This window comes from Haliotis rufescens, unplaced genomic scaffold (assembly GCF_023055435.1).
Source record: "Haliotis rufescens isolate VD_foot unplaced genomic scaffold, xgHalRufe1.0.p SCAF_62, whole genome shotgun sequence".
In the NCBI taxonomy this organism is placed as follows: Eukaryota; Metazoa; Mollusca; class Gastropoda; order Lepetellida; family Haliotidae; genus Haliotis; species Haliotis rufescens.
The window spans coordinates 1,968,184-1,993,538 of NW_025964353.1; the positions used below are offsets into that span (position 1 = coordinate 1,968,184).

Here is a 25,355-nt window from a genome sequence, read left to right on the forward strand (position 1 = left end):
TCACGTGAAACCGAGCATCCGTTTCAGGAAATGAAAATGACAGCTGAAATGCCTGACATTTGCACACATCAGTTAAAGGGATGAAGTTCCTCTGACCACGACTGTCCTGTTTTAGAAACCGAACAAAGATAATACGCACGTTCAGAAGATCAATATTGATTTTAATGCACCATTTAACTCACATCAAAATGCTATTGGTGGTACGAGTTTAAACATGGGGTTTATTGTCCAATACTGGCTACTCAGGTTTTGCAATCGACATATCTGTCATGCTTAAAAAACAACAGCCCCCGGGCTTTAAAGTCCCCCGTTTGTTCAGCGCGTTCTCTGTAATCCCCATGGCTGACGGACGCGGACGTTTGGCCAGCACCGTGACCCAGGTTGTCGTGCCGCCTCCGGGTGTGTCACTTGCTCGCTGCCCCTCATTTCATTGGCCCAATCGTTTATCCATGTCACTACACATGGGGGTGGTGGGAGTGATGTCGTGTACCTCATAGATGGAGTTGTGGGCTTGTATCTGTAGCTTCAGCTCTGCTACATCTGAACAAGGCTATCATGAAGTAACACTGTCCACTGCTTGTCTTCCAGGTACAAGGAATTCACTGAAGCATAGCCGCTAAGCGATTTGTGTCACCTACACGGAAGTACAAACGTCCTTCACCCCACGGCGAACACAAACAGCTTGATTGCAGGTACCCAGGTGAGCTGCGAATATGACTGAAACGAACGGTAAGAAGGCCAGTTTGAAAGAGGATGAACTAATGGAGAAGTTTCTTCAACTCAGGAAGGAGGGTTTGAGCAAGGGTCTATGCGACGGTGAAATAAGTCGAGCGTTTAAACAAACCAAATCGTGGACATGGAAAGGGCTAATGTCAAACCCGGCCTTCCAGACTCAAATGTTGATAGTGCTAGTGGCGGTCGTTATCGCCGCGAAATTCGGCTTTAGAGATCTCCTGGAGGAATATATTTACGACTCCAAATGTCTCATAACGAACACCCCCTTACTTTCGGAGATGACGCGACCTTTAGCAGACTGCGAGATATGTCGAGGTTTGACGTCCGTCCCTATCGAGAGAGGTATATCAACGGAGAGGTTCGTGGAGAAATATGCCTACTCAAAAGTGCCCGTTCTCATCAAAGAAGGAACAACTAACTGGACTGCAATGGAGACGTTCAGTTACCAGTTCTTTAAGCAGCTGTACACGGGGACAAAGGGAGCGCTGGTATCCGTGGAAGAGGAGTGTCAGTTTTTCCCCTACAAGACAGAGTTCGCAACCCTGGAAGAAGCGTTGAATATGACAGACGAGCGTGCTGCTCTACAGCCCGGGGAAGATCCTTGGTACGTCGGATGGTGAGTAACAGTCATTCGTACCTTTACCAGTTGGCAGGCGAGATTCCGGGTCAGAATAGGTCCCCAGTGTCTCATCATTGCCCTTAGAGCCGGCTAAAATGAAGATCAGGGCACAGTTACACAAAGCGATCTTAGCACTACGACAATGGTAAGCCAATGTTAAAATGGGGTGCCTTCCCTGTGCAGACACCTTTTGTTAAAGTGAGTTAGCGAGTTGAAATCTAACGTTGCATCGGCATTATTTCAGCCACACATAAACTTTTGTTAAAGACTACTGACCCGCGAAGATCCCATGCTTGCCGTTAAAGGCGACTATGCTTGTCGTAAGAGGCAACTGACGGGATCGGGTGGTCAGGCTCGCTGACTTCTTCGATGCATGTCCCAGTTGCCTGGATCTATGCTCATGATGCCAATCACTGGATTGTTTAGTGACTACTAGTGCAGTGACGCATGGTGATTGATGGATCTGCATTTTGACATGAGTACATATGTTGCTGTCACTGATATAAACATACCAGTTAAAGTATGGTAGTTAGGTTCACCTTAGCGCTAAGATTGCTTTGTTGAACCGGGCCCTGGTGGCCGTGGTCTGTGGTGTGCCGTCGTATACCCTGTCGATCGTTAAAATTGTTAATGCTTTCAGTCACTGGGTTGTTGCTGACCGTAGCGTTAAACAACTCTCAAATATAGTTCACAGAATATATGTTACGGTCACAGCTGATATTCTAGGGGCAGAGTACGTCACCAGCATCCCAACTTGACCCTAGAACCGACTAAGATGAGGATCGGGTGGTTACGTTGTGTAACCTGTCTGATTGTGTTTCATTGTGGATCGTTGCTGGTGCTATTACCACTGGTTTGCCTGGTCCAGACTCGATTATTGACAGACCGCTGTCATACAGCTGGAATATGTCTGAGTGCGGCCTAAAAGAACACCCATTCTCCCTCTGCGTGATGAAGGAGTAAGTACATACTCCGAAACGTTGTGTTCCTAATAATAAAAAGTTGACCATTCATAAATTCTCTTCGTTATGTGTATCACTTCTAAATGCCTTTCAAAGACTTAACTTGTGAAGCCCCCGGTTAGAACAGGTCTTCAACAACCCCTACTTGCCGTAAAAGGCGACTTTGCTTGTCGAAAGAGGCGAGTAACGGGATCGGGTGGTCAGGCTCGCTGACTTGGTTGATGCATGTCATCGTATCCAAATTGCGTGAATCGATACTCATGACATCAATCACTGGATTGTCTGGTCCAGACTCGATTATTTACAGACCGCCGTCATATAGCTGGAATATTGCCGAGTGCGTCGTTAAACAACAAACAAACAAACAACCTTGATGCTCTTGATGCTCTCTGTCATATATTACCCTCGGAATATGGATGCATCGTGATATTTATTGTCACAATACCATCACGACAAATTGGGGCGGTCGGGTAGCCTAGTGGTTAAAGCTTTCGTTCGTCACGCCGAAGAGCAGGGTTTGATTCCCCATATAAGTACAATGTGTGTAGCCAGTTTCTGTTGTCCACGCCGTGATATTGCTGGAATATTGCTGAAAGCGGCGTAATTCACTCAATCACAACGAATTACATTGATATATTCCGAATGAAGTACGCCCTTGTCGACGTCTTCTTAACGAAAGAAGGCGACGTTAGTTGAAGTAGCGTCGTTGAAGCCTATGCTACATCCGCATTCCCGAGTTAATGTTTTACAGTTGCACGCGCTCTATATAGGATCAGGGGGCACGGGTGGCCCAGTCGTCTAAGGCGCCGCAATTCGCTGTGCAGAGTTGCGTCCCTTGGGCACGCCAGAAACCTATGATTGTGGGTTCGAGTCCCGGTTCGCCCCGATTATGTTTCTAGGTTTGTCAGCACCATACCCGTGATCTAGGGTTTCACCGAAGTGGTAAACGCCTTAGACCTGCATCACTTCGGGCTTTCCTCCCACATTAAGCTGGAACGCCGTGATATAACTGGAATACTGTTAAAAGCGGCGTTAAACCCAACTCACTCACTCACTCACTCACTATATAGGATCAAATGCGACGATATCTCGACGTTGCCCGCGAATTGGCCTTGCAACTTTCCTGTCAACAAGCGTTGACTCGCGACGTCCGCGGTGTCCTTGGTGCACCTCGCCGTGATGTAGGCGCCTGGTTGAGGGAGTGAATGTTGCATAACGACGCAAACAGTAATGACTGATGCTAACTTGGTTGATGCATGTCATCGTATCCCAATTGCGTAGGTCGATGTTCATGATGTCAGTCACTGGATTGTCTGGTCCAGACTCGATTATTTACAGACAAAAGTCATATATCTTGAATATATCCGAGTGTGGCGTCAAACAACAAAGCAACCGTATCTCCTTCATAGTACGTCACTACCTATGTAATTGTTCATACCAAGGGAGTGACAACACGGTTGTTCCGATCATTGTCACTGTTTCAATTGGGACGTTCCAAAGTATTTCCCAACAATGTCCATAGCGTGTCGTCCACCTAACTACAATTGCTAAAGTAAACACACAGACATAACATCTGAAAAGAATTAAACATGTTTTGATTAAATCGATTTTGTATAGGTTCGTCAATCGGACATGAATGTGATTCCGATCATGCGAAGCGTTATCCGAAACCGATAATATCATTTAATGTTTTATTCAAAACTTTCTAATTTAAACCTTAATTCAACTTTGCTATTGTGAACAAATTACACGTGAAGATAAAACATAAGCGTATAAGTCACTCATTTATTTTATTTTTTGTTTGATTTTCTTTCGATTCACTGTCCATCAGTTATTTAAAATCAGACGAGTTTTTGTCCAATTTATTCAAGGAACTGTTAAAGTTTCTCACACACCGTGTGTTTTGTTTGTTTGTTGTTTTGTTTGCTTGCTTGTTAAACTGCAGCTGTAGCCGCAAGGGCGGCCTGTCAAGAATCATGTCTGGATGAGACAGTCCAGTGATTGATATCATGAGCACCGATCCCCGATATCGGGGTACGATGGCACGCAATCAACCAAGTCACCGAGCTTGAACCCCCGATCCATTTAGTCGCCCCTTACGCCAAGGATAGGTTGCTGAGAAACTATTCTAAATTGGGATCCTTGAAGGGTAGACATATTTTCAAATATATGTTATCAGCCCTCTGTCCCTGAAACAACACACCATTAGAACAAGCGCCGACAGTCCGGATGATACAAAAACTATGACATAACAACATTATTAAACTAAACCAACGTAGAAGTGATGCTGTTTCCTTATCACATCATTATCCTTTTTGGTGATTCAACGTGACTTTATAAAAAAGGTCATATAAATGTATATCATTTAATTGGTTTGTTCACAATCTACAAACGGACTGCAGTGTTCTGTCAAGCATCCGACGTCATTAGCCCGACCATATGTGCACATCACGCGTCGCTCCCAGCAACACGTGAAGGTGTGACATTCATTAACAGGACCGGATACAGTTGCCGTGTTGTATCAGCCGGTCGTGGGGATGTCCACATGGCGGCAGTGATGACGCGTAAAATACATTCTTTACTTGTCTTCACTTGGCAGTGAGGTCGACTTATCTATCAGTGAATTAGAAATTGTTTCCCTCCTTGCTGACACAGATCTGGGATGTTTCAGGATAAACACTGAAATGTTGAAATAGAAGTGAGTGATTGAGTAGGGCTCTGAAGGGTTATCGAGTACTTGTGAACGGGTAGGGGTAAGATGGACGCTGCCCTATGCCAAGGACGCGAGTACCGACCAAGGGAGATAACTCACATCTTCACTTTTCTAACGTGTGTTGAAGACGTGAAGAGAAACCGACCAAAATTTCGACTGTTTGACGGAATTCTGTTGAAGTCCGGGTTTGTCTTTGCGACATTTTCCAGAGCGATATGAATGTGTCTGATGTTACGCCGCATTGCCAATGATCCGGACTAGATGCGGAGGTACTATTCTGTCTCGGAGTCCCTGAACCATATCATTTTCCCTTCCGCCCTACCCTTTCTGTAATGCCAAATACCTAAATGAAGCAAGTCTAGAATTTCTCAGATTCGAGTTCTGAATCTCCAAACTCACTCGGGCTCTAAACGATTGAAGCGGATACACAATATTATTGTAGAGTTGTATACATGAAGGACAGTGTTTCCTGTTTCAATAGGGCCGTTTGTGTAACATGTAAGTAGATGCAGTTGATATATGAGTGATGCGGACACAGAATATGTAGGTATGAAGTATAGTATACATGATATATATGTAACGTGGAACTAGATGTCATATTGTAACGGGGAATGTGGTAGCGTGCTGATGGTCTGATGTGCCGCTGGTGAGGTGAAATGAGGTTTGACGTCGCATTCAAGATTATTGGGCATTATAATCGAGCTGCGTGCGTGCGTGCGTAGGTGCGTGTGCGTATGTGTGGCTGCTTGTACCAGTCCCGACAAAGCCGGTTTTATAGTGCTGGCCGACTGAGATACCATACCGCGTTTTCACTTGCATGCCCCTCTCAGACACAGTATACTGACTCCGAGCCGACCAGTCCTTGGTTTAACCTCGAGCTCCAGACAGGGTAACAACAAGTACCATATTTCACTCAAAACGCATAAATAACATGCATCATATTAACATATTACATAAACTGAATCCCTGCGTATACACTAATTCGTCACCTGATGTACGTTCAGTTTCATGACGATGCACTTTTGAATATCCCCCGTATCCCCAGTTGTAAAAGATGATTCGGGGATTGGATGTCCACAATGCCAGGCGGACATTTGCTGTGACCTGTCATAAAGTTAGACTGACCTTAGTTTATTTTTCATGTTTTGTTTTGTCTCTTAGTATATCAGTAAACAGTGATTAACCAAAACCCGCGTTCGTTATGCAGTTATCAGCTGATACGACAACCTGAGAATATTACATTGTTTAAAGCCGCACTCAGACATATTCTAGCTATATGACGGCGGTCTGTAAATAATCGAGTCTTGACCAGACAATCCAGTGATTTATGTCATGAGCATCGTTCCACGCAATTGGTATACGATGACATGCATCCACCCAGTCAGCGAGCATGATCCCGGTATTCGGTTCTTACGACAAATATAGTCACCTCTTGCGGCAAAGCATGTGTTGCTGAAAACCATTTCTAACCCGGATCTTCACGGGGATTGACCTTAGTAGGTATTCAGGACCAGAAACGGCCCCTGTTCGCTCGTACCGTAAAGTATGTATATTGCGTTCCAGGAGTAACTGTCACCGGGAAGTCGCGGCCAAGCTGCGGAGTCACTACCAGCGCCCTTACTTCCTCCCCAACGACTCCGAGTCCAGCACCATAGACTGGATCTTCATGGGGGGCCCGGGCGTTGGGGCTTTCATTCATGTGAGTGCCACGTTAGGAAGGAGATTCCTGATGTAAACGTTCCATCTGCGATAAACCAAGCGTATATAGTATCACCGACGTTTAATGAAAAGGTGTACGGTATTTGGGTCACAAAGTTAAATCATAATAGTGTCAACATGAGGCTTTGTTATCAAATGGGAAATTCATTTTTCTATATCTCAACACACATTTTCTATGTTTCGTTTCACAGGCCCTCTGCCCATGCTGAGCGACAGCTGGAAAAGAAAGAAATAAAACATAAAAATATTTATTTTTATTATGTCTTCCGCTAGTAATATAGTCTCTCTTATAAAATATAAATTGTTATATATCAATTCCATGTAAACATCACTATCAGTGATTCAAAAAGCCAGCTGCAGTTTGAACTCCAAGGCAGAATTACTTTCATATAAATAAATAAATGATTGACATAACTTTTTTATTTATATTTTTATTTCGACCGACCCTGTTTGGAAAAGCTGTCATACATCCGTGAAACATAAAATCAATAGAGTGTGGCCTTACTGTAAGGATGTGACTTAGTGTGCGAACTGTTCCTTTCCAGCTGGACAGTGTGATGAGGCCGTCATGGCAGGCCCAGATCTCCGGGGCCAAGACGTGGACCCTGATCCCCAGTCCCGAGTGCGATTCTATCTGTCCCTCCATGAACGTCACGGTCAAGAAGGGGGACATAAGTAAGTGCCTCATATCTGTACACTAACATATAGTCCCCGAAATAAACTTTAGATGATGTATAATGTTAAATACAACTAATTCAGGCAGATACCAGCAAGCCTCAGTTCAGGGGCTGACAATTGGAGAGTAAAGGTTGCTGGAGCTGAGAAGGGGATGACAAATGGAGAGTAAAGGTTGCTAGAGCTGGGAAGGGGATGACAATTGCAGAGTAAAGGTTGCTGGAGCTTAGAAGGGGATGCCAATTGGAGAGTAAAGGTTGCTGGAGCTGAGAAGGGGATGACAAATGGAGAGTAAAGGTCGCTAGAGCTGGGAAGGGCTGACAATTGGAGAGTAAAGGCTGCTGGAGCTGGGAAGGGGATGACAATTGGAGAGTAAAGGTTGCTAGAGCTGGGAAGGGGATGACAATTGGAGAGTAAAGGTTGCTAGAGCTGGGAAGGGGATGACAATTGGAGAGTAAAGGTTGCTAGAGCTGGGAAGGGGATGACAATTGGAGAGTAAAGGTTGCTAGAGCTGGGAAGGGGATGACAATTGGAGAGTAAAGGCTGCTAGAGCTGGGAAGGGGATGACAATTGGAGAGTAAAGGTTGCTGGAGCTGGGAAGGGGATGACAATTGGAGAGTAAAGGTTGCTAGAGCTGGGAAGGGGATGCCAATTGGAGAGTAAAGGTTGCTGGAGCTGGGAAGGGGATGACAATTGGAGAGTAAAGGTTGCTAGAGCTGAGAAGGGGATGACAATTGGAGAGTAAAGGTTGCTAGAGCTGAGAAGGGGATGACAATTGGAGAGTAAAGGCTGCTAGAGCTGGGAAGGGGATGACAATTGGAGAGTAAAGGTTGCTGGAGCTGGGAAGGGGATGACAATTGGAGAGTAAAGGTTGCTAGGGCTGGGAAGGGGATGACAATTGGAGAGTAAAGATTGCTGGAGCTGGGAAGGGGATGACAATTGGAGAGTAAAGGTTGCTGGAGCTGGGAAGGGGATGACAATTGGAGAGTAAAGGTTGCTAGGGCTGGGAAGGGGATGACAATTGGAGAGTAAAGGCTGCTGGAGCTGGGAAGGGGATGACAATTGGAGAGTAAAGGTTGCTAGAGCTGGGAAGGGGATGACAATTGGAGAGTAAAGGTTGCTGGAGCTGGGAAGGGGATGACAATTGGAGAGTAAAGGTTGCTGGAGCTGGGAAGGGGATGACAATTGGAGAGTAAAGGTTGCTAGGGCTGGGAAGGGGATGACAATTGGAGAGTAAAGGTTGCTGGAGCTGGGAAGGGGATGACAATTGGAGAGTAAAGGTTGCTGGAGCTGGGAAGGGGATGACAATTGGAGAGTAAAGGTTGCTAGGGCTGGGAAGGGGATGACAATTGGAGAGTAAAGGCTGCTGGAGCTGGGAAGGGGATGACAATTGGAGAGTAAAGGTTGCTAGAGCTGGGAAGGGGATGACAATTGGAGAGTAAAGGTTGCTGGAGCTGGGAAGGGGATGACAATTGGAGAGTAAAGGTTGCTGGAGCTGAGAAGGGGATGACAATTGGAGAGTAAAGGTTGCTAGGGCTGGGAAGGGGATGACAATTGGAGAGTAAAGGCTGCTGGAGCTGGGAAGGGGGATGAAAATGCAATTCGGTGATTGTTTTATTAACTTTACGATCTTGGGTCTGTAATAGGGACTACTGAAATTAGGACTTGTTATATATTGTTGATAAATGAGGCGATTAAAAGTGATTGCATGTTCGGAATGAATAGGACTGGACGAATATGCCACACGCTGCGAGAAACCCTTTTGAAGTAGGAGGGTTCCTGGTGTTAAATGCGTTGCGTCATCTTTACAATGTCTAGAGATGGATTATTATCGACATATGTCCTGGGTATCAATATGTTTGCCACATTGGTATTACCCTTTTCCGATATCATTGCACAAGACAGGGTTATACCCGCAATGCGTCTGGAATGTGTTGTCCAGTATAAATAAGAATTTGATATAAGTATTGATGAAACAAAGTGGGTAATATGTTTTTTAATATGTGGCTAGTCTGTCATACAGACCCTAAAACAAATATATCCAATACAGCCCATGCAAGTCTATAATGTTTGGCAAGTCTAGATTACTGCTGTATCTGAAAATTAAGAAGGTCTCTGGGGTCCTTTTTACTATATATTATCACTATACTTTAACAACTGTTTTTTCTGTGAAATATGTTCATTTCAGAGACTAGATATTAGTCTACTATGTTACCAGTAGGAGAACCGTGTACAAACGCCTTTCCAGAAAACGGGATCCGAAATATAAAGGCTCTGCGGTGTATAATTTGGGAAAATGAAGAAAGGTTCAATGGCTGGAAATCTGATTTTGTGTCCCTTGTACCCGAGTGCACAGAGCCTACATGTACTTCTTGTGTGTTTCAGTTGTGGTCGACACAAACGAGTGGTACCACTCCACCTTCATCCACCCTGGCGACGTCAGCATCACCATCGGCTCCGAGTACGACTAGCGCTGTCTGTTACAGTGAAGACTGGGGCAGGCGGTGTGTCCTGTAGGGGCGGGGTTGGTGGTGGGGTGAGGTGGAAAAGGCTCACGTCCTATGTGGGATAGAGTTGGGGAAGGGGGTGGAGGGGGTTAGATAGTGCTAAAGGGGACGTGCAACATTTTCCATAGGGGTAGAGGAAGGGTTTGGGTTATGGCGGCCCTCGTTGTCTGTAGGGGTGGGGGCGTCAGTGGGGTTTCTGGTCTCAACAATGTGTCAGTAGAGAATGGAGTAGGACTTACTGGGACGGGGGTTGTCAGGGTGGGGAATGAAGGGGTTATTTTGCTGGGGCTTCGGTATATATACTGAAGGTTGGGAAGGGTGTTGGGTGATGGCGTTCATTGTATTTGCTGTCAGCGTTGCAGGTACCAAACTGTATTTTAAACTGTATTCCTGAAATAGATAGAAAAGTATGACTAGAATCAGTTGTGATCTGTTCTATGGGAAACCAAAAACCTACACCTTTAGCACAAAAGTAAGATGATCATTAAACAAGGAGTAGCAAATAAAAGTAACATAAATTTGCATGTATTATATTCTAAAAAGTCCGCAAAAAATAAAGTAGACACAGTTTAGGGATAACAACTTCTTTAATTACTGTAAAGCGGCTACAGATACTTATAGTTGTCAAGCAGTACTGGTTCACACAGTCTTGCTTGACAACGGTATGAGGATCTATACCGAAACGTCACCTTTACAGTAATTAAAGAAGTTGTTATCCATAAATTGTGTCTACTTTGTCATCCGTCAACTTCTAAGTAATGCTCATCAAACAATACACAAATGTTCAAGAGAATTAGATGCCATTGTCAGCGACCTTGAAGATCTACAACAAAAACATGTATGTCATCGATTACTTGATTTTTTTTATTTTCTCAAATACTTTTTCTCTGTACATACTTTTAATTTCATATTGGTTAAGGAACGCTTTGGTCAGTTTTCTTTTTTTCATATGTGTCCAAATCGTTAGAAAACCATATTGCTTGAAGCGCCGTATAATCTAACTCACATCGTTGTTTCGTTATCTTGTCTCATTCATCCCAAAATGTAACGCATGTTCAAGCATGTTCTAATGAGCACAGGGTTGGAATATTTTACATATGCACGGATCTGATCAATGTTGTTTAGTTATCTGATTGTGGTACTCAGACTGCCAGCATTCTGTGATTTTGTTCTCCTGTGATTGTTACCAGTTGGATGTATTTGTTGACAAAAGTAACGAGTTTCATGTGTATGCGAATTGAGGCCTGTGTTACCAATGAACAGTACGTTTTTAGGATCTTTGCAAGGTGATTTAATGTTAGCTAATTTAATCATTGGATAGTTACTCATACGCCGTTTGATCAAAGCCTCACTTTCGATGTGTTCAAGTATTATTTATCATAGTCATGGAAGATTAGGTCATATTTTTCTTTTTCTTTTTGTTATTTCTGATAATATCGGTATATTTCCATGTTGTATATCAAACACGCGCAGTCACCCACTCAGTGGCAATGTGTCTCTGTCTCATCGATTCTGCATACAGGTTATTATGTACACGCCAGGTCATTCGATTCTCCTGAATCCTAAGAAGTTATCTCTGCCAGCGCAGGGAAGAATCCATATTGGAAATAATTCTTTTCAGGTGACTGTCACATGACCGTTGCCGACCTGTTGTATATGCTGAACGTGTTTCTATCTGCAGTTATTTTCAAATCGAATTGATTCTGTTAAGCATATATTGAAACGTCCTTCTGCAGTGCAAAGATAATTTTAAAACTTACGTGATACCACTACACCAGAGCTGTCCGAAGTTATTTGGAGGCAGCGGAATAAGCCGAGTGGATCCGAGTGCGTAATGACAGATTATGTGATGATCTATAATTCAGACATCGCAAAGGTTAAACACTTCTTATCTCGTTTAAATGAATAAACTGTTAAATCTGTGTTTGTAAATCATTACATTTATATTAGTCCTGCGTCTGTTCGAGAAACGAGGTCAACTCTCAAAAACAGAAGAAACAAAATACTACTTCACAATGTCCCTTCACAAAGTATGACTGAGAGAGCGAGTTGGGTTTAACCCCGCTTTGAACAATATTCAGTTGATATCACGACGTGTCATTTGACGTGGGAGGAAAGCCCGAAGTGATGCAGGTCTCAGATGTTTACCACCTTGGCGAAGCCCACGAGGAAAAGCATGGTGCTTGAAATATAATCGGGGACGAAACGGGATTCGAACCAACAATCATAGTTTTCTGGCGTGGCCAAGGGACGCAACTTTGCACAAGCGAATTGCAGTGCCTTTAACAAACACCCCCAGTGATTATCAGGGATGGATGTTCCACTAGTATTCTATACTTCTGGCAATAACTGACTAAACGATGTCGAATGGTAGCAACGTGTAACATGCTTAATGACGTGTCATCGTACCTCAACGGAGTGGAGGGAAGTTAATGCTACTAACGAATGGAATTACTGGCCAAGACTGTATGTGTTAACAAGCCACCACGATAATGCTGAATGCGGCGAAACAACAAAAACGTACCCACTCTATCACTCTATTGTACCCTTGTGGCAACTCAAACTGTGGCTTTCAGCGTGACGGGGCACGGGTGGCCCAGCCGTCTTAGGCGCCGCAGTTCGGTGTGTAGAGTTGCGTCCCTTGGCCACGCCAGAAAACTTTGATTGTGGGTTCGAATCCCAGTTCGCCCCGATTATGTATCTAGGTTTGTCAGCACCATATCCGTGCTCGTGGGTTTCACCGAAGTGGTAAACGTCTAAGACCTGTGGGCTTTCCTCCCATATTAAGCTGACACGCCGTGATATGATAGGAATACTGCTAAAAACGGCGTTAAACCCAACTCACTCATTCACTCACTTTCAGCGTGACGAGCGAATGTGTTCACCAATAAGCTGGTCCACCGCACCGTATGTATTCGAGTATGTTTTTTTTAAAACCAGATACACGAACAACACAATAGACATGCATAACCATATACCGGCAAACGTGTCATATAAAGATAAAATAATGTTTGAAAACTAACACATAAATTAAGCAGACAACATCTCAGGACATGAACCTGCAAGGTTAACCGACTCAAAACTGAGGTTCTTTAAAAACCATTGCTTAAGTGAGTGAGTGAGTATGGTTTTACGCAGCTTTTAGCAATATTCCAGCAATATCATGGCGGGGGACACCCGAAATGGGCTTCACCCATGTACCTATGTCGGGAATCGAACCCGGGTCTTCGGCGTGACGAGCGAACGCTTTAACCACTAGGGTACCCCACCGCCCCAAACATTGCGTTATTAGTGTTCAGTCCTGGGTGCCGCCACCCTGTCACATCGCCAATACCCATGACGTACAGACGGTGGCCCAGCTATTTCTGCAACACAGCCATCATACTCATCTGAGTAAGCGAGTGAACGTTTACTTAAGAAATGACTTTTGCTTTGTGTGAGTTCATTGGAGTATGAACCTTCATAGACTGAGGGCCAAACTGTATGAACGTCGGAGCTTGCGTCCATTTCGCGCTCATGTGACCGACCTCTTGTCCAATGGAAAAGCCGGATATCGTGTAAACTTCAAATTAAAAAATTATCTACCTTTTAACACTATTCAAACATAATCACGCCGAGAGTACAAGGTTGGCCTCTACACAATCCGCATTGACTGAACGCTTTTACCAGTTGGCTGCATTGGTTAACCCCGACTATAACTACCACTACTTAACTACCTGGCTACCACTACTTTAACTACTAGGTTACCATTACTTTAACTTTAGGTTACCATTACTTTAACTACTATGTTACCACTACTTTTACCACCATGTTGCCACTACTTTAACTACCAGGTTACCACTACTTTAATCTCTATGTTGCCACTACTTTAACTACCAGGTTACCACTACTTTAACTACGAGGTTACCATTACTTTAACCACCATGTTACCACTATTTTTACTACTAGGTAACCATTACTTTAACTACCAGGTTACCATTACTTTAACCACCATGTTACCAATACTTTAACTACCAGGTTACCATTACTTTAACCACCATGTTACCACTATTTTAACTACTATGTTACCATTACTTTAACTACCAAGTTACCACTACTTTAACTACTATGTTGCCACTACTTTTACTACCAGGTTACCACTACTTTAACTACCAGGTTACCATTACTTTAACTACCAGGTTACCACTACTTTAACTACAAGGTTACCATTACTTTAACTACAAGGTTACCACTACATTAACTACCAGGTTACCATTACTTTAACTACCAGGTTACCATTCCTTTAACCACCATGTTACCACTATTTTAACTACTAGGTAACCATTACTTTAACTACCAGGTTACCATTACTTTAACCACCATGTTACCACTACTTTAACTACCAGGTAACAATTACTTTAACCACCATGTTACCACTATTTTAACTACTATGTTACCATTACTTTAACTACCAAGTTACCACTACTTTAACTACTATGTTGCCACTACTTTAACTACCAGGTTACCACTACTTTAACTACCAGGTTACCATTACTTTAACCACCATGTTACCACTATTTTAACTACTATGTTACCATTACTTTAACTACCAGGTTACCACTACTTTAACCACCATGTTACCACTATTTTAACTACCAGGTTACCATTACTTTAACTACCAGGTTACCATTACTTTAACTACCTGGTTACCATTATTTTAACTACCAGGTTACCACTACTTTAACTACTATGTTGCCACTACTTTAACTACTAAGTTACCACTACTTTAACCACCATGTTGCCACTACTTTCACTACCAGGATACCACTACTTTCACTACGAGGTTACCACTACTTTAACTACTAGGTTACCATTACTTTAACTACCAGGTTACCATTACTTTAACTACCAGGTTACCATTACTTTAACTACCAGGTTACCACTACTTTAACTACTATGTTGCCACTACTTTAACTACCAGGTTACCACTACTTTAACTACGAGGTTACCAGTTCTTTTACTACCACGTTACCACTACTTTAACTACTATGTTGCCACTACTTTATCTACTATGTTGCCACTACTTTAACTACCAGGTTACCACTACTTTAACTACCAGGTTACCACTACTTTAACTACTATGTTACCACTACTTTTACCACCATGTTGCCACTACTTTAACTACCAGGTTACCACTACTTTAACTACCAGGTTACCATTACTTTAACTACCAGGTTACCACTACTTTAACTACCAGGTTACCATTACTTTAACTACCAGGTTACCATTTCTTTAACTACCAGGTTACCACTACTTTAATCTCTATGTTGCCACTACTTTAACTACCAGGTTACCACTACTTTAACTACCAGGTTACCATTACTTTAACCACCATGTTACCACTATTTTAACTACTAGGTAACCATTACTTTAACTACCAGGTTACCATTACTTTAACCACCATGTTACCACTACTTTAACTACCAGGTTACCATTACTTTAACCACCATGTTACCACTATTTTAACTAATATATTACCATTACTTTAACTACCAGGTTACCATTATTTTAACCACCATGTTACCACTATTTTAACTACCAGGTTACCATTACTCTAACTACCAGGTTACCATTACTTTAACTACCTGGTTACCATTACTTTAACTACCAGGTTACCACTACTTTAACTACTATGTTGCCACTACTTTAACTACTATGTTACCACTACTTTAACCACCATGTTGCCACTACTTTAACTACCAGGATACCACTACTTTCACTACGAGGTTACCACTACTTTAACTACTAGGTTACCATTACTTTAACTACCAGGTTACCATTACTTTAACTACCAGGTTACCATTACTTTAACTACTAGGTTACCACTACTTTAACTACTATGTTGCCACTACTTTAACTACCAGGTTACCACTACTTTAACTACGAGGTTACCAGTACTTTAACTACCACGTTACCACTACTTTAACTACTATGTTGCCACTTTTTTATCTACTATGTAGCCACTACTTTAACTACCAGGTTACCACTACTTTAACCTCCAGGTTACCACTACTTTAACTACTATGTTACCACTACTTTTACCACCATGTTGCCACTACTTTAACTACCAGGTTACCACTACTTTAACTAACAGGTTACCATTACTTTAAGTACCAGGTTACCACTACTTTAACTACCAGGTTACCATTACTTTAACTACCAGGTTACCATTACTTTAACTACCAGGTTACCACTACTTTAACCTCTATGTTGCCACTACTTAAACTACCAGGTTACCACTACTTTAACTACCAGGTTACCATTACTTTAACCACCATGTTACCACTATTTTAACTACTAGGTAACCATTACTTTAACTACCAGGTTACCATTACTTTAACCACCATGTTACCACTATTTTAACTACCAGGTTACCATGTCGCTATATAAGTGCAATAATCTTGGACGCGACGTTAAACCCAATTTCACCTCACCTCGCCTCACCAGGTTACCATTACTTTAACTACCAGGTTACCATTACTTTAACTACCAGGTTACCATTCCTTTAACTGGAAGGTTACCTCTACTTTAACTACTACTTTGCCACTACTTTAACTACCAGGTTACCATTACTTTAACTACCAGGTTACCATTACTTTAACTACCAGGTTACCACTACTTTAACTACCAGGTTACCATTACTTTAACTACCAGGTTACCACTAATTTAACTACAAGGTTACCACTACTTTTCCTACTAGGTTACCACTACTTTAACTACCAGGTTATCACTACTTTAACTACTAGGTGACCATTACTTTAACAACCAGGTTACCACAACTTGAACTGCTGGGTTACCACTACTTTAACTACCAGGTTACCGTTACTTTAACTACCAGGTTACCACTACTTAAACTACTAGGTTACCATTACTTTAACTACCAGGTTACCATTACGTTAACTAGCAGGTAACCATTACTTCAACTACTAGGTTACCACTACTTTAACTACTAGGTTACCACTACTTTAACTACTAGGTTACTATTACTTTAACTACTAGGTAACCATTACTTTAACTACCAGGTTACCACTACTTTATCTACTAGGTTACCATTATTTTAACTACCAGGTTACCATTACTTTAACAACCAGGTTACCATTAATTTGATTACCAGGTTACCATTACTTTAACTACGTATACTAGGTTACCATTACTTTATCTATCAGGTTACCACTACTTTACCTACCAGGTTACCATTACTTTAACTACCAGGTTACCACTAATTTAACTACAAGGTTACCACTACTTTTACTACTAGGTTGCTACTACTTTAACTACCAGGTTATCACTACTTTAACTACTAGGTTACCATTACTTTAACAACCAGGTTACCACAACTTGAACTGCTGGGTTACCACCACTTTAACTACTAGGTTACCGTTACTTTAACTACCAGGTTACCACTACTTTAACTACTAGGTTACCATTACTTTAATTATCAGGTTACCACTACTTTAAGTACTAGGTTACCATTACTTTGACTACCAGGTTACCACTACTTTAACTACCAGGTTACCATTACTTTAACTATTAGGTTACCACTACTTTAACTACTAGGTTACCATTACTTTAACTACCAGATTACCACTACTTGAACTACTAGGTTACCAGTACTTTAACTACCAGGTTACCATCACTTTAACTATTAGGTTACCACTACTTTAACTACCAGGTAACCATTACTTAAACTACCAGGTTACCATTACTTTAACTACCAGGTTACCACTACTTTAACTATTAGTTTACCATAAGTTTAACTACGAGGTTACCATTACTTTAACCACCATGTTACCACTATTTTAACAACCAGGTTACCACTACTTTAACTACCAGGTTACCACTAATTTAACTTCTAGGTTACTATTTCTTTAACTACCAGGTAACCGTTACCTTAACTACCATGTTACCACTACTTTAACTACTATGTTACCATTATTTTAACTACCAGGTTACCACTACTTTAACTACTAGGTTACCATTACTTTAACTACCAGGTTACCACTATTTTAACTACCAGGTTACCACTACTTTAACTACTAGGTTACCATTACTTTCACCACCATGTTACCACCATTTTAACTACCAGGTTACCACTACTTTAACTACCAGGTTACCGTTACTTTAACTACTAGGTTACCATTTCTTTAACTACCAGGTTACCGTTACTTTAACTACCAGGTTATCACTACTTTAACTACTATGTTACCATTACTTTAACTACGAGGTTACCATTATTTTCACCACCATGTTACCACTATTTTAACTACCAGGTTACCACTACTTTAACTACTAGGTTACCGTTATTTTAACTACCAGGTTACCATTACTTTAACCACCATGTTACCACTATTTTAACTACCAGGTTACAATTACTTAAACTACTAGGTTACCACTACTTTAACTACCTGGTTACCACTACTTTAACTACCAGGTTACCACTACTTTAACTACCAGATTACCATTACTTTAACCACCATGTAACCACTATTTTAACTACCAGGTTACCATTACTTTAAGTACTAGATTACCATTACTTTAACCACCATGTTACCACTATTTTAACTACTATGTTACCATCACTTTAACTACTAGGTTACCATTACTTTAACTACTAGGTTACCATTACTTTAACTACCAAGTTACCACTACTTTAACTACTATGTTGCCACTACTTTAACTACCAGGTTACCACTACTTTAACTACCAGGTTACCATTACTTTAACCACCATGTTACCACTATTTTAACTACTATGTTACCATTACTTTAACTACCAGGTTACCATTACTTTAACCACCATGTTACCACTATTTTAACTACCAGGTTACCGTTACTTTAACTACCAGGTTACCATTACTTTAACTACCTGGTTACCATTACTTTAACTACCAGGTTACCACTACTTTAACTACTATGTTGCCACTACTTTAACTACTAAGTTACCACTACTTTAACCACCATGTTGCCACTACTTTCACTACCAGGATACCACTACTTTCACTACGAGGTTACCACTACTTTAACTACTAGGTTACCATTGCTTTAACTACCAGGTTACCATTACTTTAACTACCAGGTTACCATTACTTTAACTACCAGGTTACCACTACTTTTACTACTATGTTGCCACTTCTTTAACTACCAGGTTACCACTACTTTAACTACGAGGTTACCAGTTCTTTAACTACCACGTTACCACTACTTTAACTACTATGTTGCCACTACTTTATCTACTATGTTGCCACTACTTTAATACCAGGTTACCACTACTTTAACTACCAGGTTACCATTACTTTAACTAATATGTTACCACTACTTTTACCACCATGTTGCCACTACTTTAACTACCAGGTTACCACTACTTTAACTACCAGGTTACCATTACTTTAACTACCAGGTTACCACTACTTTAACTACCAGGTTACCATTACTTTAACTACCAGGTTACCACTACTTTAACTACCAGGTTACCACTACTTAAATCTCTATGTTGCCACTACTTTAACTACCAGGTTACCACTACTTTAACTACCAGGTTACCATTACTTTAACCACCATGTTACCACTATTTTAACTACTAGGTAACCATTACTTTAACTACCAGGTTACCATTACTTTGACCACCATGTTACCACTACTTTAACTACCAGGTTACCATTACTTTAACCACCATGTTACCACTATTTTAACTACTATGTTACCATTACTTTAACTACCAAGTTACCACTACTTTAACTACTATGTTGCCACTACTTTAACCACCATGTTACCACTATTTTAACTACCAGGTTACCATTACTTTAACTACCAGGTTACCATTACTTTAACTACCTGGTTACTATTACTTTAACTACCAGGTTACCACTACTTTAACTACTATGTTGCCACTACTTTAACTACTAAGTTACCACTACTTTAACCACCATGTTGCCACTACTTTCACTACCAGGATACCACTACTTTCACTACGAGGTTACCACTACTTTAACTACTAGGTTACTATTACTTTAATCACCAGGTTACCATTACTTTAACTACCAGGTTACCACTACTTTAACTACTATGTTGCCACTACTTTAACTACCAGGTTACCACTACTTTAACTACGAGGTTACCAGTTCTTTAACTGCCACGTTACCACTACTTTAACTACTATGTTGCCACTACTTTATCTACTATGTTGCCACTACTTTAACTACCAGGTTACCACTACTTTAACTACCAGGTTACCACTACTTTAACTACTATGTTACCACTACTTTAACTACCAGGTTACCACTACTTTAACTACCAGGTTACCATTACTTTAACTACCAGGTTACCATTACTTTAACTACCAGGTTACCATTACTTTAACTACCTGGTTACCACTACTTTAATCTCTATGTTGCCACTACTTTAACTACCAGGTTACCACTACTTTAACTACCAGGTTACCATTACTTTAACCACCATGTTACCACTATTTTAACTACTAGGTAACCATTACTTTAACTACAAGGTTACCATTACTTTAACCACCATGTTACCACTACTTTAACTACCAGGTTACCATTACTCTAACTACCAGGTTACCATTACTTTAACTACCTGGTTACCATTACTTTAACTACCAGGTTACCACTACTTTAACTACTATGTTGCCACTGCTTTAACTACTATGTTACCACTACTTTAACCACCATGTTGCCACTACTTTAACTACCAGGATACCACTACTTTAACTACGAGGTTACCACTACTTTAACTACTAGGTTACCATTACTTTAACTACCAGGTTACCATTACTTTAACTACCAGGTTACCATTACTTTAACTACTAGGTTACCACTACTTTAACTACTATGTTGCCACTACTTTAACTACTAGGTTACCACTACTTTAACTACGAGGTTACCAGTACTTTAACTACCATGTTACCACTACTTTAACTACTATGTTACCACTACTTTAACTACCTGGTTACCACTACTTTAACTACTATGTTGCCACTACTTTATCTACCAGGTTACCACTACTTTAACTACTATGTTACCACTACTTTTACCACCATGTTGCCACTACTTTAACTACCAGGTTACCATTACTTTAACTACCAGGTTACCATTACTTTAACTACCTGGTTACCACTACTTTAATCTCTATGTTGCCACTACTTTAACTACCAGGTTACCACTACTTTAACTACCAGGTTACCATTACTTTAACCACCATGTTACCACTATTTTAACTACTAGGTAACCATTACTTTAACTACAAGGTTACCATTACTTTAACCACCATGTTACCACTACTTTAACTACCAGGTTACCATTACTCTAACTACCAGGTTACTATTACTTTATTCACCAGGTTACCATTACTTTAACTACCAGGTTACCACTACTTTAACTACTATGTTGCCACTACTTTAACTACCAGGTTACCACTACTTTAACTACGAAGTTACCAGTTCTTTAACTGCCACGTTACCACTACTTTAACTACTATGTTGCCACTACTTTATCTACTATGTTGCCACTACTTTAACTACCAGGTTACCACTACTTTAACTACCAGGTTACCACTACTTTAACTACTATGTTACCACTACTTTAACTACTATGTTGCCACTACTTTAACTACCAGGTTACCACTACTTTAACTACCAGGTTACCATTACTTTAACTACCAGGTTACCATTACTTTAACTACCAGGTTACCATTACTTTAACTACCTGGTTACCACTACTTTAATCTCTATGTTGCCACTACTTTAACTACCAGGTTACCACTACTTTAACTACCAGGTTACCATTACTTTAACCACCATGTTACCACTATTTTAACTACTAGGTAACCATTACTTTAACTACAAGGTTACCATTACTTTAACCACCATGTTACCACTACTTTAACTACCAGGTTACCATTACTCTAACTACCAGGTTACCATTACTTTAACTACCTGGTTACCATTACTTTAACTACCAGGTTACCACTACTTTAACTACTATGTTGCCACTGCTTTAACTACTATGTTACCACTACTTTAACCACCATGTTGCCACTACTTTAACTACCAGGATACCACTACTTTAACTACGAGGTTACCACTACTTTAACTACTAGGTTACCATTACTTTAACTACCAGGTTACCATTACTTTAACTACCAGGTTACCATTACTTTAACTACTAGGTTACCACTACTTTAACTACTATGTTGCCACTACTTTAACTACTAGGTTACCACTACTTTAACTACGAGGTTACCAGTACTTTAACTACCATGTTACCACTACTTTAACTACTATGTTACCACTACTTTAACTACCTGGTTACCACTACTTTAACTACTATGTTGCCACTACTTTATCTACCAGGTTACCACTACTTTAACTACTATGTTACCACTACTTTTACCACCATGTTGCCACTACTTTAACTACCAGGTTACCACTACTTTAACTACCAGGTTACCACTACTTTAACTACTATGTTACCACTACTTTTACCACCATGTTGCCACTACTTTAACTACCAGGTTACCACTACTTTAACTACCAGGTTACCATTACTTTAAGTACCAGGTTACCACTACTTTAACTACCAGGTTACCATTACTTTAACTACCAGGTTACCATTACTTTAACTACCAGGTTACCACTACTTTAACCTCTATGTTGCCACTACTTAAACTACCAGGTTACCACTACTTTAACTACCAGGTTACCATTACTTTAACCACCATGTTACCACTATTTTAACTACTAGGTAACCATTACTTTAACTACCAGGTTACCATTACTTTAACCACCATGTTACCACTATTTTAACTACCAGGTTACCATGTCGCTATATAAGTGCAATAATCTTGGACGCGACGTTAAACCCAATTTCACCTCACCGCACCTCACCAGGTTACCATTACTTTAACTACCAGGTTACCATTACTTTAACTACCAGGTTACCATTCCTTTAACTGGAAGGTTACCTCTACTTTAACTACTACTTTGCCACTACTTTAACTACTATGTTACCACTACTTTTACCACCATGTTGCCACTACTTTAACTACCAGGTTACCACTACTTTAATCACCAGGTTACCACTACTTTAACTACCAGGTTACCACTTCTTTAACCACCAGGTTACCACTACTTTAAGTACTAGGTTACCATTACTTTAACCACCAGGTTACCACCACTTTAACTACTAGGTTACCACTACTTTAACTACCATGTTACCATTACTTTAACTACCAGGTTACCATTACCTTAACCACCAGGTTACCATTACTTTTACTACCAGGTTACCATTACTTTAACTACCAGGGTACCATTACTTTAACTAATATGTTGCCACTACTTTAACTACTATGTTGCCACTACTTTAACTACCAGGTTACCATTACTTTAACCACCATGTTGCCACTACTTTAACTACCAGGTTACCACTACTTTAACTACCAGGTTACCATTACCCTAACCACCAGGTTACCACTACTTTAACCACCATGTTGCCACTACTTTAACTACCAGGTTACCATTACTTTAACTACCAGGTTACCACTACTTTAACCACCATGTTACCACTACTTTAACTACTAGGTTACCATTTCTTTAACTACCAGGTTACCACTACTTTAACTACTAGGTTACCACTACTTTTACTACTAGGTTCACACTACTTTAACTACCAGGTTACCACTACTTTAACCACCATGTTACCATTACTTTAACCACCATGTTACCTTTACTCTAACCAATATGTTACCACTACTTTAACCACCATGTTACCACTACTTTAACCACCATGTTACCTTTAATTTAGCTACCAGGTTAACACTACTTTCACTACCAGGTTACTATTACTTTCACTACTAGATTCACACTACTTCAGCTACAAAGTATGTCGCAATAGTGAGCCGGGATATTAGGTTTCTAAAGTTGTAACTCGCTAGAACACCATCTCCTATACTCTCGGGTTCCTTACGGTCAACTAAATGCTGAGTAATCAAAATCAGGTCACCCGACGCCGCCCTATGTATGGTAAATGAAATGGATCTGGAAATAATCACTTGCTGTGAAGTGAAATATTTATGTAAACCAGATACATGCTGGCTTGTGCCATATGTGGCCACTTTCATATCACGTTAAATTAATGCTCTACAATAAAAAATAATATTCTTAAATAAGTAGCTTCATTGTGTTCTATTGTGATGTGTGCCTAACTTTATGCATATATATTAAAAATTGTAATTACGAATGTCGAGGAAGTCAAATGAACGTTCCACAAGCGGCTGTATCCTATATTATATGAAAAAAGAAATGGTAAGTTACATGCATACTATACTACTAGATCATTTGTATTGCGCTATTCCATGCTGGGGGCCATAGACTGGTATTACACGGGGGAACGGGTCAGTGTGCTTTCGAATGTCATTCTCCCCCCCCCCCCCCCCCCCCCCCCCCCTGGTTACCATACGCCCCAACCTGTCCATGAGATGCTGAAAGATTAATAGCCACGTTATCATCTATCCTACCGGGTACCCATTCACTGCTGGGTGAACAAAGACACTGCCCTAATGAGACACTACATGTAATCTGTTTCAGTGTGGGGCATGACCGAAGCCCTAGAAACTCCCAGGAATCAAGCTGCCGAACACGGTCACCCGTCCACCTACCCAAGTGGAGTTCACCAAAGTGGTACCCGCCAAGGCCTGCACCACTTCAAGATATATAGGCCATGGTATAACTTCAAAACGGCGTTAAACCCAACTCACCCACTCATACATTACCAGAAGTACTTTCGTTTTTCCTCAAGACATTCTTATAAAGAGAATGATTGCTCACGAAACGATCTTAAGAATGGATCGTTATCAGGTGGCCTGGCCTGGCTTTTACGGCCAACCGTCAGACAAGCAAGATAAGGTATCTGTAAACAATTGGCGACACATTTTCCTCAAATGGACTCTAAAAGTTTTATCTAACCATGGTATTATCCAACAGTCTAGTATTTGGTAATAATTGTGTTCGTTCATTTATTAAACTCACAAACGGGTAGAACCATTGTGTCAATTAGGATAAATTAGTATATTTACAGGTTCTTAGCATGTAGATTGATTGGTGGAGTTTGGCTTTAGACAGCTTTGAAAAGAAAAATAGCTATATACGGTCGCGTTGTGAAATTAATAGCACAAATAGCATTCCGAACCCAAAACAATAATCAATGCGAATCTGGAATTTAAGCCAGACAAACAACAATAATTTAAGTCTTGTCAGACCATTGGTCACCCGTGTGCATTATATATTGAACCAAGATCGACCAATGGATTGACATCATCTAACGTTCTGTTGCAACACTCTCGTAGAGATAACACAATAGATATTAATGGTCGTACAAT

The 25,355-nt window shown here is 40.7% G+C and overlaps 1 protein-coding gene across 1 annotated transcript; it reads left to right on the forward strand.

Moving 5' to 3' along the window:
* The first annotated feature begins 406 nt into the window (after positions 1-406).
* LOC124110814 lies at positions 407-11,852 on the forward strand. The gene is made up of 4 exons (XM_048386938.1): positions 407-1,351; positions 6,593-6,728; positions 7,294-7,423; positions 9,809-11,852. The coding sequence occupies exons 1-4, from the start codon at positions 714-716 to the stop codon at positions 9,892-9,894; spliced, it is 990 nt and encodes a 329-aa protein (XP_048242895.1). The 5' UTR covers positions 407-713; the 3' UTR covers positions 9,895-11,852.
* Positions 11,853-25,355: the final 13,503 nt, after the last annotated feature.